Here is a 21,091-nt window from a genome sequence, read left to right on the forward strand (position 1 = left end):
CACACCGAACTTTGGGGCTGAGATCCAATCCTCCACTTCCTCTGGTTGCTTGGGAGAGGTTGGTGATGGTTTTTTGGACGCTGACTCCAGAATTTGGGGAGGATAGATGAACATGGCTGCCATTGTTTGCAGGGCTGGGCCAGGCCCCATTTCCTGTTTCCCCACTGGGGAAGAGACCAACCCTCTACTGTGACTTTGGAATGGCATTTATTAGCCCAGTGGTGTCCCCTCTGACATCTTGGGCAGATATTTGGAGCAGGTGTGGAAGGGAAGTTATCAGGAGTGGAAGCTTGATTAGGACATTGCTTTGCAAAATGACCTCCTTTTCCGCATTTAAAACATATTTTGGATCTAAACCTTGGATCTTTTTTTCCTTGCTCTCTAAAATATTGAGAAGGCATTATATTTTGCAAGGCAGCAGCAAAAGCTACCCGTTGCACGTATGAGGGCCCAGTATCCGCACAGAGATGGACATAGTCAGAAAGTGTCCCCTTCTTACGATCAGGGTGAATAGCAGTCTGGCAAGCCAAGTTGGCATTTTCATAAGCTAGCTGCTTGGTCAGCAGCATTCCAGCCTCCCCATCTACCACTAGGCATCCCATGGCCTGCAGCAAATGGGACAAAAAATCTTGACATGGCTCATCAGGACACTGATGGATCTTACTAAGTTCTTCCATTCTAGTACCGGCTGTGGGAAGCCTCCTCCAAGCTTGCTGGGCAATGGTATTAATCTGTTGGTAAACATCAGCAGAGAATCCTAACTGTTGCGCCACTGAGGAGAAATCACCCTCACCAGCTAACATATCAAAAGTGACTTCAAGTCCTTCTCTCTGATTGCGCTCAGATTGTTCCTGAGCACGTTCAGAAAACTCTGATTTCCACAGAAGGTATTCGCCTCCACTAAGACAGGCTTTTGCTATGTTTTTCAAATCTGCTGGGGGGAGAGCTTCAACTGCCATTGTCTCAAGTAAGCTTAAAGTAAAGGGAGCCATAGCTCTGTACTGTGCAACAGTGGTTGTTAGCTCCTTCAGAGTTTTAAAAGGGAGTGGTTGATACTCCTGTACCACTTGTCCGTCAGCATTCAAAGACTCAGCAACAGGACAACATCTGTATCCCTGCAAGCCATCTTCCCCTCTCTCCCATCTTTATCCTCTATCTCTTCAGTGCATTCCTCAATCCAAGGTTTTTTCAATAACATCAGTGGTGGAAGAAAGTATATCAGAAACTTCAATAGGTTTAGAGACAGTTGAGACCACAGGGGCTTTAGAAGCCTCATAGTCAGAATGTAAACAGTCTCTGACCAAATTTCATAAAGAAAAGGTATCAACAGGGACCTTAGAAGGACCCACAGCACAATAATATCCTCGGAGCCATCTCCCAGAAGTTCCCAAGTTTTCTAACTGAACAATACAGACCTTGCAGCCCTGGGCTTTAAATATAGATTTCAAAACTTGGAGAAAGAGATCCCACTCTTTAAGTTTTCTAACTGAACAACAGAGACCTTGCAGCCCTGGTAGAAAGAGATCCTGCTCTTTGCTTCCTCCTTGCCCCATTAGTTTTACTCCTGACCATCCTGACTATATGCCTTTGTTCCTAAACAGAATAGGTGTGCACCCTAAAACATGAAGGTTCCCTCATCTGTTTCCAAGAAGTTTCTCTGTACTCAGGTCCCTGTTTGGGCGCCATTTGTTGCTGACCAGTACCCTGAGGGGAGATGGTGGGAAATGAAGAGACATGCTTTATGGGATCAGGAGGACCTTACAGGCTGATGACCTGCAAGTCATCTTAGTTTACTTTAGGTTCCTTTTTATAAGCCAGTGAAAATAACAAATTGTACTGATTAAATCAGTTTTGTCTGGTACAAAGCTATTTATGGAACATCTTCAGCTGCCACAGTGCCTGAAGGTTCGTGGCTAACTACTTATCAACAAAATAAGAGCATAAGTTCCTCATTTACAAAGCTCTCAAGGTCCTGGGTTCAATCAAAGGTCAGACCTCAAGGAGAGGGAGCAGGCAAAACAAGAAGCCAGCCTTGCTGGCTTTTTCCCTAGAATAGCAAGGACTTGGTCAGCTTGCTATTCAGTACCTCCCACATATGTAGAAAAATATGGAATACATCTGTCATTTGCAATATCAAAATATAACACATATTCATTATTTGCAATAACAAAGTGACATTCTGATCTGTTGTGGCATTGTAATTTACTTTATCATTCTCCTATTATTGGGGATTTGGGCTTATTTTCAGTTTCTTTGCTGATCCAGATAGTGCAGCTCCAAATATCTTTGTATAGTTGGTATTTTTTCTTCTGAGTTACTTCGTTGGATTATAGTCTCCAGAGAAAGAATACTGGGTCAAAGACTATGTTACAAATATAAAATCTCTGATTCTGTAGTCTTTTCAATGTATTTTTATGTAATGCTGTGTGACAATCCAGAATTTGGAGGTGCCAGTTTGATAATGTGCCAGTAATGTACCAAAGCATCTATTCTCACAGATTCTTTATTTGAAAATATTTATTTATTTTGGAGGGAAAGTATGAAATTTTACACTTTGTCTTGATTTTCAATTTTAAAATTGTGTGTAGCTGACCATTTTCCCAAACATTTCTTTATTGTTTGTGTTTCTTCCTTTATGTATTCTCTGTGGACATCCCTAACCTGCTACTTGTGGAAACTGGGTATTGTGCCATACATTTGAGACCATACGTAGCACAATGGTTGGGACTATTTTCCTTAACTAATTACATTTATTTCATCATAATTTTTGTGGATTTTCAGTGCCTAGAACTTTAAAATTTAAATAATAAAATTCATTAATCTTTTCCATTAATTTATTGAGCCTGAATTTTTAAAAATCACTGTTTAAGTATCCTTAAATTACGAAAAATAGAAGTTCAGGATAAACTTAGCCAAAGTTTTTTTAAAAAAATATTTATTTTAATTACTATATTTATCATTACACAATGTGGCCCTTACTAATTTCTTGCTAATCCCCTCCCTCCCCCTTTGCCAAAGTTTAAAAACCTGGAAAAATATTGGTGACTAAATTTGATAATACATAATACAATAAAAGTTATTCCATCAATAGTAAAAAGCATAATATCACCTGTATCTAAATAATTGAGGTCAAGTAAACATTGGTAGTTTGAGACATTACATTTAATACAATAATCTTTTTTTTATTCATATGTATGGGTTTTGAATATGTGCTTTCTCTGAACCCTACAGGGGAAAAAAAAAAAAACTGGATAAAGAGATTAGAATCTGTAGTTTTTCTGATTTATAGAAGTTTTTTAAAAACAAATATTTTGGACCTTTGTAAGCAAAGAAAAATGAATAAAGTAAATTAGAATATGCTTTTTATTTAAGTGTAACATTATATTAATATTGATTATTTTCAGCTGGGAAGCCTTTAACAAGTAAAGAAGAAATCAAAGGGATTCCCTGGGCATCCTGGACATGTGTGAAAGGCCCTGAAGTGAGTGGAATTTGGCCAAAATACACTGAGGTCACTGACATCAATTCAGTGGATGCAAATTACAACAGCTCAGTGCTGGTGTCTGGAGATGATTTTGGACTGGTTAAATTGTTTAAATTTCCTAGTCTCAAGAAAGGTAAGGCCTGGGGTGGGAGTGGGGGTGGTGGGGGACAAGGGCAAAAGAAGGAGTGACTGCTAATGGATAGGGCTTTCTTCTGGAGAGGGGTAATGGAATGTTCTACAGTTAGACAGTGGTGATGGTTACATAACTCTGTGAACATACTTAAAACCATTGAATCGTATACTTTACTTTTTTGTTTGTTTTTTTAAAGATGACCGGTAAGGGGATCTTAATCCTTGACTTGGTGTTGTCAGCACCACTCTCTCCCAAGTGAGCTAACTGGCCATCCCTATATAGGGATCCGAACCCGTGGCCTTGGTTTTATCAGCACCACACTCTCCCAAGTGAGCCACGGGCCAGCCATACACTTTACTTTTATTATTTTTTATTTTTGGCGGCTTGCCTGTATAGAATTATACATTTTAAATGGGTGAATTTTATGTTATGGGAAGTATATCTCAATAAAGCTGCTTTAAAAAGGAAAAAGAAAGGTAAGACCAAAAGAGATGTCTGACTGAATAAAGGTTTACTCTAGACTGTGTATACAGTCAATTAAGGCTTATTTTCTTGATGTCTATTCCAGCAGATTCTTCATTTTATCTTGTATATTTATATTTCCTCTTCAACAATTTTAAATAAAATGTGTTGTTGACATCTAAGATATGTAGTTTTGCAAGTTTAAGTCAGAATTTAATAGTTATTACTTACCATTTGTGATTCATAAGACTTGTTTTACAATTCAAACCACATTTTATTTTATTTATACTTATTCATTTTATTTATTTGTTTTTGAAGCTTTTGTGGTGTATGTGGGCGTACACTTGTGTATGTGTGTGTTCATTCATGTGTGCTGTGCATGCGTGTATTATTTATACTTATTTAAATACATATTTATAATTTAAATTATATATTCCATTAAAATGGTATAATTAAAATTCTTTCATGCCTTACAGCTACTTGTGCTTAGCTATGGAAAAGCAAAGCTAACCTTTTTAGACATAATTAAAATAAAATCTGAAAGTGATCATCCAGATGATAATACAGTTTAGGGACCCCTTGTCACAGCACTAATTTTGCAAACCAGACTTACATAACTGCTGGAATTGTTGAGAGAGAAGTTTGATTCATAACAACCTTCCCTGCCCTCACTTTCTGTTGTTTGTTTTAGTATTGTTAAGATCGTGTGACTTCAATTATGTGCACCTCCAAGCTTTGTAGAATGTGATGGAATTAACCGTGTAATGACCCCATCCTCCTCTTCCTTTGCAAGTTTAGGCAAAACCCATATACAGGCTCTTCTGAGACTCCTCCACTCTACCCTGAAACTCTGATCTTAAGACCGCAATCAGCAGGGACATGCTGCTGCCTGAAGACTCTTTCACTTGAACAATTTTTAGATTAAGCAAGGAAAGGGATTGAAAATGAAATCAGAAAGTGATTTTCAGCTAACTGGCAGTTTTGAAGCAGCCACAATTATGGTGCAAAATGGAACATAAAAAGCATAGCAAAACCACCAACACTCATACACGACAAAACAGCCATCAATTTGAAATGCTTGAGGCACAAAATTACCTCAATGTGTCAAATTCAAACTCCTCTCTCTCCCTAATGGGCCTTTTGAGTAATGGGCATATCTTGCTAGTTGAGTAATAAGGTGTATCTTGTTAGATCGAGTAACTTGCAGAGGGTAAGTTAGGCGACCAGAAAGTATCTGGGAATTCAGAAGGAAAATTATTAGGGTCAGAAGCAATATTACTGGTCTCTAGTGCCAGAACTTGGGGGTAAAGTTAACTCAATGAGAGTTGATATCTTCTGTGTATCCCCAAGCCTTGTAAGGTGGACTTGGGTCTGAAAAATAGTAACGTAAATGTGAATCTATTATTAAAACTAGGTGGGGGCAGGGGGTGAGTAGTGCTCATGTCACCCTGATATGAAAAATAACCCTGTGGATGATGGCACACAGAGGGCATCTGAATGAATGAGGAGAGGAGGACAGCCAGAGGCGTGGTCTGGTGAGAGCAGTAAAACTCACCTCAGCAATCTGCAGACGTATCCACACTCTCACAGCAAATCAACTTGTCCTACTTTTCACTTGTTTTATAAATCTTGCAGTAGTCCTCAGAGACGTTTAGGCTTTTGTGTCCTTTTTGTGCCAAAACTACTGGTGGGGAAGTTAGTAGAAGAGTGGGAGAATTGTTGAAGGGAATAACAGCTGGTAGAACTTGTCTCTGTATAACCTAGGGTGCCATGATGAGCATTTCCCCCAGGTTTTGAACCTGTAAACAGCAAAATATGAGCAGGAGCTGATGATCATGAGCAAGTGCAGGAGACTGAGCAAACACTACAGTTTCCCATTGTGACTCAATAAAACTCACAACGGTTAACGGGACACATTTGTGATTATGTGTGTGTCATACTCTGTTGCATAAGTAATGAGATATGTGTTCTGCAGCTAATGAAAGTGACTGCAGAGGTATTTTTATGTAGCCAAACCAATTTGTTTGTTTCATTTTAAGTTTTAAAATTTTAAAAGAATTAGGATCAATACTGACAGTATTCCTTGATGTTACTTAGACTACATCCTGTTTGACCATTACCCCACAGGCACTGACATGAGGTAAAATCCAAAGCCTTGCTCACTGACATTTGCCATGTCTTAATACTCTTGGAACCTATCCCTACTCCAAGGGGAGGCTCAAAGTTTGAGGATCTCCATGTTCCACCTGTTCACTCACATTCTCTTAATCCTTCAAACACACTCACACATGTGCTCACACACACACTCACACATGCACTCACACACACACACCTGGTATCCTGGATGTTGTGCGACTTGAGTTGCAAAAACCTTGGACCTTGGAGGGGAAAGTGCTGGTCTTCGATATAGCTTGGGCGAGCTCAATGCCATGCAGGCACAGAAAGGCCAGTGTGACTAGTAGTGAATGAGGGGAGAGCTGTGTACTGTGAGGTTGGAGAGGGTGGCGAGGAACATATCAAGAAGGGTCTTGTAGCCACTACTAGAAATTTGGGTGTAATTCTAAGTGCAATGAAAAGCTATATTTTTTATGAAAATTATTTTTAACTCTTTTTTTGTGATTTTTCTTTATTATTATTATTATTAGCATAATCATTATTACAAATCATGATTTTTCTTTCTGCCCTTTACCTAACATGTCCCTTTCCAAACCCCCTCCTTCCCTGCACCCATCTCCAGTAACCTTAGGTTTGTTCTCTCCTTCTAAAAGTTCAATGAATTGTTGTGGTCTTTTCTCTCTTCCTCTCTTTTTCTCTTTTTTTCTCTCTCTCCTTCTTTCTTTCTTAGCACCCAGTTATAAGTGAGAACATGTGATATTTCTGTTTCTCAGTTTGGCTTATTTCACTTAATGTAATTTTCACCAGACTCATCCATGTTGCTGAAAATGGCGGAATTTCATTCTTTTTTATCGTTCAGTAGTATTCCATTGTGTATATATACCACGTTTTCTTTATCTGGTCGTTGTTGATGGACACTTAGGTTGGTTCTATATTTTGGCTAACGTAAATAGAGCTGCAATGAACATGGGAGTGTAGGTATCCCTTTGACATGATGATTTCCATTCCTTTGGATATATACCCAGTAATGGGATTGCTGGATCATGTGGTAGCTCTATCTGTAGTTGTTTGAGAAACCTCCATACTGTTTTCCATAATGACTGTGCTAATTTACAGTCCTATCAACAGTGTAGAAGGGTTCCTCTCTCCCTGCACCCTTGCCAGCATTTGTTATTCTTGGTCTTTTTTAATAATGGCCAGTCTAACTGGGGTGGGATGACATCTCAGTGTGGTTTTGATTTGCATTTGTCTGATGACTAGTGATGCTGAGCATTTTTTCATGTACCTGTTGGCCATTTGTATGTTTTCCTTTGAAAAGTGTCTATTCATCTCCTTTGCCCTTTTTTTAATTGGATTTTTTTTTTTTTACTGTATAGTTGTTTGAGTTTTTTGTGTATTCTGGGTGTTAATCCCTTGTCACATGTGTAGTTTGCAAATATTTTCTCCTGTTCTGTAGGTTGTCTTTCTGCTCTGTTGATTATTTCCTTTGCTGTGCAGAAGCTTTTTAATTTGATATAATCCCATTTATTTATTTTTTTCTTTTGTTGCTTGTGCTTTTGGGGTCTTATTCATAAAGTCTTTGCCCAGTCCTATTACCTGGAGTGTTTCCCCTATGTTTTCCTTTAGTGATTTTATGGTTTCAGGTCTTATATTTGTCTTTAACCCATTTTGAGTTGATTTTGGTATATGGTGAGAAGTACAGGTCCAATTTCATTTTCCTGCATATGGATGCCAGTACAATGCCATTTTTATGCCAGTACCATTCCATTTTGCTTACAATAGTTTTGTAATATAATTTGAAGTCGGGTAGTGTTATGCTTCTGGCTTTATTTTTTTTGCTTAGGATTGCTTTGGCTATTTGGGTTTTTTTGTTGTTCCATATGAATGTTTGGATTGCTTTTTCTGTTTCTGTGAAGAATGTCATTGGTATTTTGATGGGAATTGCATTGAATCTGTAGATTGCTTTGGGTAGAATGGACATTTTCACGATGTTAATTCTTCCCATCTAAGGGGATGGTATGTCTTTCCACCTTTTTGTGTCCTCTTTAATTTCTTTCAGTAGTTCTCATTGTAGATAGCTAATGAAAAACTATTGAGGGTTTTAAGTGGAGAAATGATGTGACCAGTTTAAGTTTTCAAAAGACGACTTTGATATTGTGTGGAATGGGTTAGGGAAGGGGAGGCTTCAAGTAGAGAGATTATTGCAAGAGCCCAGGTGAGAGGTGACATGGCTTGGGCAAAGCTGTGAGGAACAGATGCTAAGAGAGGTGGTTGGGTTTAGGAAACAGTTTCAAGAGCTGAAGGTCTCTCTGATTCATTGATGTGGGAATAGAGGAAAAGAAAGGAATTATCAAGGATGATTCTTAAGTTTTGAGCTTGAGCAATGGGATCTTTAGTGGTGCCATTAACAGAGATAAGAAGATGAGAAAAGGTTTTTTCCTCTTTGTGTGCATGTTTTATGGGGGTAGGAGTGTAAAGGGAAGTTTGAAGCACCTATTAGACATCCAAATGGACATGGCACATGGGCTGTCAGCACTCCAGGGAGAGTTCAGGGCTGGAGTTGAACATTGCGTGTCATGGGCATATCGACAGTATTTGAAGCTATGGGAGAGAAAGTTGATAGAGAAGAGATGAAGGCTGATGCCTGAGCCCTCCTTGTGGTACAAAGAACAAAGGGAGGTCTTGTAAAGTCACTTAGTGTCCTAAGGAAAGCCTTGGAAGAGATGGATCGGCCTATCTTTATTCAATAAATATTTAGTGCTGTTCTAGAAGATGGGAATATGTCAGTGAACAGAACAAGCACAAATCCTGGCCCTCATGGAGCTTTGTTCTATTTGAGGGGACAGTCAATCCACAAGAAAATATAGACATGTCTGATAGTGAGAGTGCTATGAAGAAAAATGAAGCAAACGATAAGAGCAGGAGTGCTGAGGCATGGCAGCATAGTGTTGCTATTTTAAATAAGGTGGTCAAAGAGGGGCTCATGTTAGGGTTTCATTTGACTAGAAACCTAGTTTCAATTGATTAGAACCCTGAAGGAGATGAGGGAACCAGCCCTCAGATATCCAGGGAAGGAGGATTCCAGAGAGAGGGAACAGCAATGCAAAGCCTAGAGGCAGAGAGTGCCTGGCATGCTTGAGGAATAGCAAAGGGGCTAGTGTGCTTGGAGCAGCATAAGTGAGCGGGGGAGAGGGCAGAAAAGATCAGAGATATGATGTCTAAATATTAATGACACTAGTGCTTTTGCAACTTCTAGTTCCAGCCTCCCAAGAGTGGATTAGGTATCTATTGTTGCATAACAAATTACCCGCCAAACTTAGCAGCTTAAATGCACAAGCATTTATCATCTCATGGTTTTAGGATGCAGGGACTCACAAGAAGCATAGCTGGGTGATTCAGGTTTAAGGTCTGTCATGAGGTTGCAGTCATCTGAAGGTTAGACTGAGACCAGAGGATCCACTTCCAACAAGGCTCACTCACATGGCTCTTGGCAGGAGGCCTCGGTTCCTTGCCACGTGAGCCTCTCTGTGGACTGCTTGAGTGTCTCTAACAACATTCCAAGCAGAGATCCAAAAAAGGGAGTAAGGAAGAATCTGCAATGCCGTTTTAACCTCCTCCTGGCTGTCACTTTCACTTTTGCCATGATCTATTAATTTTGATTTGTATCAAAGAATTGGTGGACATTTTTAAGCTACTACAGAGAGACAGGTTAAATGATCTCTGAGGAGAGTATAAATGTCAGGACAGCAAAAGGTAGCCCAACACTTTAAGATCTGCAGGGAGATGGGAAGAATATACCCTGCCCCCCAGTTATTGAATTGTCAGCCAGAATTTCCAACTGACCTTAGTTGGAATCAGTTTGACTTTATTACCAAAACAGATTTAGGCTACTCTTTGAAATAGGCAAAGTTGCTTTTGAGACTCAATGCTTCCTTTCCCTTCTGCAGCAGTATCCCCCTAATTGTTCTTGGAGGCCCTGATATAATAGAGCTTACCTGGTTAGAGCATGAGCTCAAGAAAGGGGCACGTGGCAGTCATTTTTACCTTCATATAAATCATTATCTCTCCAGGGGGTATTTGGATTTTAAACCTGATAGATGAACAGATGGCCCCAGCCCCTTTCCCCCCATTAAAGGGATTTCATTTAAAGAAACTGTTAAGAGGTAGAGGCACTTTTGAAGGGGAATGGGGTGCTTGTTGACCTGAAACCTCCCACTGACTTTGGAGATCCCAGCCTCCAGGTAAGTGGACCTTGCCTATTAATGCGTCCCTTTATGCTACTGTGTACTGAGCTTGCACTGGAGACTTCACTACAGTAGTTCAACCCTGAATATAACTTCAAATAGCTTTTCCTATTGCATATGCTACCTGGGGATGGGGTTTACCAAGTAAAGCAACAAATTTAAGAGAAAAAAACTCGATGTCTGTATGACCCCAAACAATAATTTGACTTTTATTTCCACAGAATTATTTTCCACTTCCCTATTGCAAAGGACTGCCTGTTTTATCTTGCACTTAAATAAAAATATGTAATATGTTCACTCTTTATCATTTATTTTCAGAATCAGTGAAGCAGTAGGTGTTATTTGGAACAAGTTCAGATGTGTCTTTAGCTACAGGGCTTAAATTTTAAGACCCATTTTTAGCTAATGCACACTGGAATAATTGAGTTATCTTTTGGAGCATTTGCTTATGTGTTATATGATATGTAAGACTGAAAATTATTTTTTAATATTTTTAAAGATTTTACTTCACAACATGAATAAGAATGTGATTTTTTTGTATCAATGAATTCTCTTTTTTCACATAACTAATATTTTCTTCAAATAATATCTTTCCAGGAGCCAAATTTAGAAAGTATGTGGGCCATTCTGCACATGTCACGAACGTCCGCTGGTCGCATGACTTTCAGTGGGTGTTAAGCACAGGAGGGGCTGACCACTCGGTTTTCCAGTGGAGGTTTATTCCAGAAGATGTCAGCAACGGCATGTTGGAAACTGCACCCCAGGGTAAAACCAGTAATAATTTTTCAATATCTGTTTTTCAATAAACATTTCAAGGAATGTTCTAGCATCTATTCTAAAGGTAAAGAGTTAAAGCAATTTTGAAAAAAATCATTTCTATAATAAATTTTAAAAATTTTTAAAAAGAAAAAAATCTTTTGAGACTAATAGCGTCAATTGGATAATTTCCTTCAAAGGGTTTTGCCTTATACCAAATGCAAATTGAAGGTCTAAGGTTTACATGAAGCATTAACCTTTGACGATAACATGAAAGTATATGTTTCAGCCTCCTTAGGACAATTGTAATGGGGAGTGAGCCTGCTCGGCCAGGCTGCATGGTAACACGGTAACCTTTGGAATAAGTTGCCTCCAGAATGGGACTCAAAGAGTGGTCCACGATTGGGGCCCATGTGTTCCAGTTCAGTGGATGTGTAATCTTTTTATTTATATCCACTGTGATGTCAGAGGGAACGAACAGGTAATAAAGAAAACTACTAAAGTAAATGTTTCTACTGGGAAGGGTTCAGCAGTGATTTTGACCATGGCAATTACAAGCACTTGGTGGGCATGTTAAAAGGCTAAAGAGGATCTTTACTGAAGTAAGTGATTGGATTTCTTTTTGCCCAGCCTGCCCTTTGGTAAAATCTGCCCTTTTTACATTTTTCAAAGCAAGATTTTAAACCCAGGAATCTACTATCTAATAGAAGTATAGAAATAAGTTCACTGTGCCTGGGGGGACGTTGTCCTAGTCTGTTAACGCTCCTGGAAGGAGATGAGAGTTGGACTGAATTTAATCAAAAGATGAAAGAAAAAAAAGATGTTTTAAAAAATCTATATGAAATGAAAATTATGATGTAGTTATTTTTTATTTGTTAGGATATGAGAAAGAAAATATTTTTAAAAATATTTTTAGCTATATAGAGTCTTAGAGTTTTGCTTGTTTCTTGTGGGTTGTATTTCTGCAGAAGGTGGCACTGATTCCTACAGTGAAGAATCTGATTCAGATTTATCCGATGTGCCCGAGTTGGACTCTGATATTGAGCAAGAAACTCAAATCAATTACGATCGCCAGGTGAGTAAGCAGGGAGTAATGAAACGCATAACCCAGAACCTGCATCTCATTGGTTTTGGACATTGCACTAAAATTGACTGGCAGATAGGAAAAAAAGAATTAAGGCAAAAATAAGAAACATTGCCTACTTTTTGCCTTTACAGGTTAAAAATAAAGTGTTTCCTGATGATATCATTAAAAATTTAAGTGAAAGGTAGTTGCTGAGTTTCAAAACTGAACCCCTGACATTTGGGCTTTTTGCCTTCCTAGCACCAAAAACTTTATATATCAAATAATAAAAATCTTTTTTTTGCAGAAAAATGTGCCAGGAAGCCATAGTTATTTTTCATTTTTTGAGCAGATCATGAAAGCATGTGTTTTTCATGATCCAAGGATGGATACCCTTGAGGCATGGTAGTTACATGTGAGCTGTTATCTCTATTAACTTATGGTGACCATTATCCATTTAATTAAAGAAATTATCCACTTACTTAAAGTAAAAGTCCAAATACAACACACATTATCACTTTATCACTCCAGTCAGAAATCATCCCCAATAGAAAAGTTGGTCAATTGCATCCAAATGTTTTTGGAAGCTGACATTTCATTTTAGCACTAAACAGTGAGTGTTAAAGAAAGCAATGCTTCAGAGGAAACGACACACACCACCTTGTTCTGGTGATAACCGTAGGGATTCTCTTTTCTTCCTTGACATTTTACAAAGGTATGTGAAACAGATTCTGTACGTGAACATGGAGTGAATAAGACTTCAATATCAGATACATCAGCTGTCAGTTGCCCATGGAGACTTACCATACAGACCTGTGGCAGCTACCACATATCAAGTGTCTCTGTGGGCCAGAACCTGGGCTTTACGTGCATCAAGTCCAACCCCACAATAACCCTGAGAGGTTAAGTCATTTGTCCACGTCTGCTTTGCCTTTAGTATCAGGATAAGAATGCTGATCTGGGCTTCTCTCCAAAATGAACATTCTCCGCACTACTTGGTTTGCCTCTGTATGAACCTTGTATTTATTCCTTTCCAGATGATTACATTTTTTTTTCAGCCCATGATCATTACTTATTGATTCAGTGTTTGAAAAATTGGATTAGTACAAAGGCAGTCCAACTGATGATTTGGGTCAACTTCATGACTAAGTCAGCTTGACTGTGTATTGATATGACATATTATGCAAAATAACTGTTAAAAGGATTTGAAAGAAAGTTATTGATGTAGAAATATGCAAACACTAAACAATGTTATATGCTTATATCAGGGAAATGATATTTAAGCAAAACAAACATGAGATTTAGGGAAAAAAAGAAATTTTATCTAGTGGGAAGTTTTTATTTGATAAAATGGTGCCAGTAAAGAATAAAAAGACATGCCTGTATTGAAAACCATGCCTAGGACTTATATATTCTCCCTGATGTCTTACTTTCCAATGCTTTCACTATATAATTTGACTTATGTTCACAATATTCCTGAGTTATTCCTGAGCAGGGGTTTTTACTCTGTTCTACAGATGGGGATTTAAGGCCCACAGTTTATAAGACTTGTTCAAATAAACAGTAGAAACAAGACTAGAATTCAGTGCTCTAAAGTAAACCATCGATAAATTGATGAAAGCATCATGAATTCAGATGAATAATCTTTAGATTTTAAAAGCTTATTTTATTGCATCTGTAATAGAAAAAACAGTAATGAGATATCTTCTGACTTCCTTTTTTAAATGACTTTTGGTCAGATTCTAACCAGTGACTTTATTATATAATACTTTATGGGTTTTTTTAGCAATATAGTTAAATAAAAACTTTCCTTCATGAAGATGAGAAAATATTAATAATTATATATCATTTTTCATGTATTAAATTGACATTTCGTGATAGAGCATAAATACATGATAAAGAACAGATTGATTTTCATGTACATTAAAATTGTAACATCAACAGCAGAGTTTAGGTCCTATGTTAGACTGAGATCTTTGTTCTATATCTCAAAGTCTGATCTGTCAAGATGCATGAGGCCATGAAAGGAAGATAATTCTGAAAAGTGATTTTAGAAAAAAATCACCATGACTCATGAGGTCCACATTTTGCAATGTTAGAATCATCAAGAGATTTTTTTTGCCTTAAAAGAAATAAAATGTTTTATTTATATTTTGATAATTTAAATAATTAAAGTTCTTTCTTTGCTAACAATATATTTTCTGGATATAAATTACCTAAGAAAATAATAACAAATCCAAAAAAAAATTATTTAAAATCCCATTTACAAAATATTTCGTGTTAGTTTTGTGTATTAAGGGAAAGTAATATTTGATCCCATGTCTCATGTTTTCAAAAACTTTGTATTGAAGTAATTAAAGGTGTCTTAAGAGTGCCAAGATATTAATGTTTTTCAAACCTGAAGAAAGGTATCTCAACTAAATGTTTTTGTTGTACTTTAAGGTTTACAAAGAAGATCTACCTCAGCTAAAGCAACAAAGTAAAGAGAAAAACCACGCAGTGCCCTTCCTCAAGCGAGAAAAGGCTCCTGAGGACAGCTTGAAACTCCAGTTCATACATGGGTGGGTGGCCTGGCCTGGGAACCTCGTGCATCTTCCTGTCTCTGCCAAGTCTGCGCCAGCCTTATTACCAGGCTAAAGAGATCCCCTCTTTTCAATGCTGTCTCCCTTCAGGCTGGTTCTTCTGTCCAGTTTTCTCAGTCAGTGTTCTGTGACCATCACAATGTGATTGTCTCTAGATTTTTCATACTTTCTGTAGTCCCATGATACAGATGCAACTGCCACTCACTGGTACTTCATTGCCTTTTCACCCCCATCTCTGCGTCCTCTGTTCCCCAATACCCTTGCTTTATTTTGCTGGCTCCTCCCTAGGACAATATTTTCATCAAATACTTTTCTTACATGTGCCCAAAATCATTTTGTATTTTGTAAAATTATATATACCCTTGCACATTTTAAGTTGACATCTGAAATTTATCTATGTAGATTTAAGCAGTTGAGAAAAATATAATATCTGATGTGTTATAAATACTCACACATTTAGATATATCCAAAGGAACCTAAATGCCATAAATTTGATTCCCACTATTATCAACTTAAAAAATATATGAACAAGTTTTTCTATAACAGGAGGATATTTTATCTTTCGTATTTCTATTTAAATTCATATTTCCATTCTAATTCTCCCATAAAATTTTACCCTAACATAATGTTTTTATGCTTAAGAGTCTTTTGTCACTGTATCATACCTTCTGCCAGAAAAAAAAGTCTGTAAGTTCAATTTCAATTTTATTTCCTATGACTTTAATACTCTCTGTCCAATATAGTATCCACTAGCCACACACGGCTGAGCACTTAAAACTTACTGAGCTAGTCTGAAATGAGATGTACTGAGTGTGTAAAATGCACACCACTTTCAAAGATTTAGTATGAAAAAGGAATATAAAATATTTCATTTAAATGTTTTTTATATCAATTGCATGTTGACATGACATGATATATTTGAGATGCATTGGGTTAAAAATATGTTACTGAAATATACTTCATCTTTTAAAAAATTTTTTTAATGTGGCAACTAGAAAATTTTATTTTTGCAATTGGCCAGTAAGGGGATCTGAACCCTTGACCTTGGTGTTATCATACTGCACTTTAACCAACTGAGCTAACCAGCCAGCCCTCAACTAGAAAATTTTAAATTACCTATGTGGCTCACATTATATTTCTGTTAGTGCTGCTCTGTAAATATTTTTTTAGATGAAATTATTATAACTATTAGCAGCAAAAATTGATCAAGTTAACATAAATATATTACAAATTGTGACATATAATTGTTAACCACAGAAAACTTTTATTGGAAATTACTTTAACAAGATGTATTTTTTTCAATTAGTTCCGATATCTGTGCATGCGTATTACTTATTGCTAGACTGTGGCAGAGTTTAGCATTGAGTGTATTCCCATTTTTCATTTTTTTATAGATGTAAGCATTGAGAAAGTTTATTCTCATAAATAGGTGAGAATGGAAACAATTTTATCAATAATTTTATCAATAGTAGTACTGTTCAATTATTTAAACTCCTTCTGTATTACAGGCCCCAAAATTACATTTTTATTCTGATATATCACAAAAAAATAGTGATCTGTCAGCTGACACCTCAATTAAATCTCTGTTAAATTTTGTTAAAAGCTAAGAATTGGGAATCACTTAACTTGCACAAGTATTCCTTAGCTAGTCATTAGAGTTGTTCACTTTCACCATCCACAATTATAATTTGAATCGTCCCTTTGTTTTGGTGCCCCTGCAAGGTTCTATGCCCCAGGGAAATACACCATAGTAAGATTCCAGATGGACGAGAGGAATGACTTACTATAAAGTGGGAGGAGGGCATTGTGAAGGGGAAGATGAGAAAGGAAAACCTGCACCTCATCACAGGCGTGTTCTCAGACTGAGTGATTGTAAGAAAGGGCGCATACAGTAGCTGAGGATCTGGAAACAGATTCTATTACAATGATCAGAACCCATGAGCTTCTTAGAAAGTCATCCCATGCCCTCAGAGGTCCTCATACCCCCATTTGAATATTGCTGTTCTATGCGACTGGAGACACCTGGGGTTCCACTTGTACATGTTCATGTCAACATGTTAGCTTTGCCTCTGATAACTCTGGCTCCATTCATTTCCTGTTTATTCAACTGCTATGCATTTCTTGGACCTGTGCTTCAGTTATAGAGGCTACGACTGTAGAAACAATCTGTTCTACACACAAGCTGGAGAAGTGGTCTACCACATTGCTGCAGTTGCTGTCGTGTACAACAGGCAGCAGCACTCCCAGAGGCTGTACCTGGGGCACGATGATGACATTCTCAGCCTGACTATCCATCCAGTGAAGGACTATGTGGCCACTGGGCAGGTATATATTTCTCCTCTAAGACTGGGGGCCTAGTCAGAGAGAGAGGATTTAATTTTGAATCCAGTTTACATGTTAGAAATTCAAGAAATACTAGATAGAAATAAACATGAGGTAGGAAGCTGAAGATTCAGTGACCATCAGATCATTCTATGATGTTGGGAGAACCAACCAACGCATTCTAGCACTGTTGGGTAGCTCTGAGGGATTCTTTTCTTCAGGTGGTGAGATCAATGAATGGGACTAGCTGAAACTAAAATAATGAAAGTTTTGTGAAAAAACAGCTTTGTATGTTTCTTCATCACTGTATACCCAGTACTTAGTACATCCTAGGTAGTTGATAAATATTTATTGAATGATCTATTTTTAATACTGTGTAACAACTGGAGTGTAGTTATTTTGTAAAAAAGTCATAAGAACTTTGACTAATTTATTATTTTATATTTTAGCCTTACAAAAAACCCTAATTTTTATCTGAACAGTGTTTTTGAAATTCCTAAACCTTGGATTGAGTCTGTAATTGAAAAGTTACTGAAAACAGACACCTTCCATTCAGTCATTCTGGGGTATAGAGGGGAGAATAATAAAGTCAACTTAGTTAGCAAAGAATCTGTTAAACTCAGGTGTATTACTGGTAAACAGTAATATTTTCAAAAACATTTTCAATTTTATACCTTTTTTCTCAAATGTGTAGATTACATTTTTGCTGTGTTTTATCATGAGCAGGTAATATTTCAACGATGTTCCATTTCTAAGTGGAAAATTCCAAGTAAAAACTCTTGGTATAATGTCAAAGGTTAACACAAGACAACTAAATCCTGACTATTTCTGGGACTTGTCATACAGGTGGTAGAAGCTTTTGAAGGGGGTTCATTCATAGCCTGGGGTTCATGAGATCACTGGATGAAATTGAGAGGATGAGGGAGTCAACCCCCAGAAATGCACATTTTGAGCAGAAAAGGGGCTATAGCTTTTATATTATTTGTGAAAGGGTTACAACCCCCCAAAAGATAAGAGCTGTTGGTTTATACACTGGTTTGTTGCCCCTCCAACTGCAAATTAGAAGCCATCTGTTCTGTGTTAGCTGACATTATTGAGTTTTACAAGTAATTGATCATTGTTTTGCCTTTCACTTGCCCTTATTTATTTATTTATTTTTGTTTCTCTCATAAGCATGGGAATTTAGTAAACTTCTTTTGAAAGTAAAAACCAGAGATTGGTTCTTTGCATATACCCCTGAGGAGATCCTGCACTCAATAGTGTATTCAGTGGGAGGCAAACCTGTGGCAAATAGCATGCCCACAGCCACTCCGGGGGCAGCAGCGGGAGGGGGGCTCCACAGAGCAGTGTAGGAGTTGCCCGGATTCTGCTCACTTATGCCCACCTGTGGCTTTATGTCCCATTTTCCCTTTTAAAGTCATGGTATCTAATAGACTCTTTCCCCCTATGTATTGTAAGTGAGTAAAGCCATTTTCCTGTTATAATTTTCTCTGTTGTTGGGAATTAGTGTGATGGAAGCTTGTATCCCCACCAGGACAATCCACCTTAATGACAAATAGTTAAGGCATGAAGCTGTTATTTCCCAGGGGAGAAGCAGGGCAAAAGCTTTCTGAGTTGGGTAAAATAATTGAGAATGGGTAAAAGAACTCTGGATAGTGCCATGATGACACACAGGTGACTTCCTTGACTGAGAAGTGGAATCTTGTGTGGAGCTGAGAAGGCAGGAGGGGGAAAGGTCGAGGTAACTGGAAAAACAAAGCAGAGAGGGTGTTTGAGGTACAGTCTTAAAAGCCACTTACCTAAGAGTCTTGTGCCCAGTCAGGCCCTGCTGGAACCCAACTTGATTTTATGACAAGCCTCATGACATGCCAAGACACTTCATGCCTCAGTTTCCTCATCTGGAAAATAATGGAGTTGGACCAGATGATTTCCGAATAATATGTTTCTTGATTTCTGAGTGCTTGACTTTAAGGAACAAAATCATTCTTATTATAATTTATGCATAGTTAATAACATTCATCCTGTTATTCAAGGTTGGAAGAGATGCTGCTGTTCATGTGTGGGACACACAAACTCTAAAATGTTTGTCACTATTGAAAGGACAACATCAAAGAGGAGTGTGCGCACTCGATTTTTCAGGTAAGCCCTTTCCACTAGAGTCACTGACAGTTCTGTATTTAGTTCACTTTTTTTTTTAACATCCTCAAATTTAGTTGAGTTCTGCTTGTAATGAGGTAAACTGTTTGTATGTCAGCTACCCAATCTTAGGCTATGAATCATACATGTGAAAACCTGACCAAAAATGCGGCCTTTAAATGACACATCCTTTTCCTTGTTCTCCTCTCTCTCTCCCGAGTCATTACTCAGAGCTCACGCTGTGTTCTGTATCTGCTTGAGCGATTTGAAATCCAGAGCAGCTGTTGCTGTTGAAAGACTTACTTGCGACTATCTGGCAGTGACTCAGAACATCAATTTCATCTCTCCAAATGAGTGGAAGCACATCACTTCTGACTTAAAATATAAAGAACTAGAGGGAGGGCTGCAAATTCTCTGCAAAGGATCTCTTTACAACATTGGTGTTTTAGAAATAAATTTCCTATCACAAAAATAGAACTGAAATTTTCATCTCCTTAATTTAAAATCTGGACATAATACTATAAAATACTAATAGATGAATATAACATTCTTTAGAGTAAGGATTATTTAAGCAAGAATTAGATAATGAGGACTTATCACAAAAGATGTTTTTACCTAGAAAATTCTAATAATCTCAGTTGTAGAAATTAGATGAGTAGAAACAATTCTAAACTTTATAGAAAACTAATTCTATAATTTCCCTTTTCTAAGTTCCATTCAAGTGTTTCATACGTGCCATATGTGTAATATTAGCCATCATATCCGATGATTCCTTAACCCTAATCTCTTATATGTCCCTCCCTCTCTTTCTCTCCTTGTTGAAGCTCTCACTCCCTCTCATCTGTGCCATGGTAGCAATGCTTGCTTCTATTTTCATCCCCACTTTCTCCAGTCCTTCCTACCCACTTCTGGAGTCTTCCAGGAGCATAATTACCATTGTGGACTTGCCTTGGTTGGCTTACTCAGGGCCAAGGCCTTGGTTGGACATTCATGGCCTTCCATGATCTGGCCTCAACTTTCCTTTGCAGCATTTACACCCACTAACCCATTCACACTCCTTTACATCTATCTAACTGTAGAGCCTACATGTATTTCCATCCTTCTTTTGACTGTGTTCTTTGCTCATGCTGGTCTCATGTATCTGTTCAAGTCCTACTATGCTTTAAGATCAAGCTGAAAGTTTTCCCCTTTTTTCTTCCAGGGACAAATAACCTGTCTCTTCTTCTGAATCCCTTAGCCCACTGTTGTCATTGTTTTCATGGCACCTGTCAGAGTCCATGTGGTACAGTAGTTATTTGTGCCAACATCTCCTATACCCTTCACATACAGTAAACTACTTGAGAAAGCAGAGCCCATCTCTCTGTTTCCCACTGCACATGTCCTAGTGCTGTGGACGTAGAAGCTACTCAAAAAATGCTGTGAATGAATGAATGACAGATGAGGTTTTGCTTAACGTACTTTGTCTTGCCTTTTACTATTACTACTAAAATTTTACATTGTAAACCATGTTTAGGTGAAAATTACCTTTATTTCATGACTAATGCAGTATGGAGTAGTTTTTTGTTTTTGTAAAACGCACATTCTCACACACTGTAAACTACTATACAAATCTAAGTTCTTACATCATTATTAGAAGTTATTCAATACCTTCTGTGGTTATTGAATTAATAAAAATCCGGGCTAAAGAGTTCATACTCTACACTGGTAGGCATGTGAGGTAGGAGAATTGAAGTATTGAGTATTGAAGGAGTGAGAGCTATTCAGCATACTACCTGCCAGTTGAATGCTCAGTAG

General features: G+C 37.7%; 1 protein-coding gene across 1 annotated transcript in view; it reads left to right on the forward strand.

The window, feature by feature from the left end:
- EML6 (EMAP like 6) overlaps window positions 1-21,091 on the forward strand; it is a 264,754-nt gene that overhangs the window by 154,431 nt on the left and 89,232 nt on the right. The window contains exons 10-15 of the mRNA XM_063078051.1: window positions 3,405-3,617; window positions 11,036-11,203; window positions 12,163-12,269; window positions 14,700-14,818; window positions 16,978-17,164; window positions 19,195-19,300. Of these exons, the coding sequence (XP_062934121.1) occupies window positions 3,405-3,617; window positions 11,036-11,203; window positions 12,163-12,269; window positions 14,700-14,818; window positions 16,978-17,164; window positions 19,195-19,300 (900 nt within the window). The remainder of the gene's footprint in view (window positions 1-3,404; window positions 3,618-11,035; window positions 11,204-12,162; window positions 12,270-14,699; window positions 14,819-16,977; window positions 17,165-19,194; window positions 19,301-21,091) is intronic.

The sequence above is a fragment of the Cynocephalus volans genome, chromosome 14 (genome assembly GCF_027409185.1).
Source record: "Cynocephalus volans isolate mCynVol1 chromosome 14, mCynVol1.pri, whole genome shotgun sequence".
In the NCBI taxonomy this organism is placed as follows: domain Eukaryota; kingdom Metazoa; phylum Chordata; class Mammalia; order Dermoptera; family Cynocephalidae; genus Cynocephalus; species Cynocephalus volans.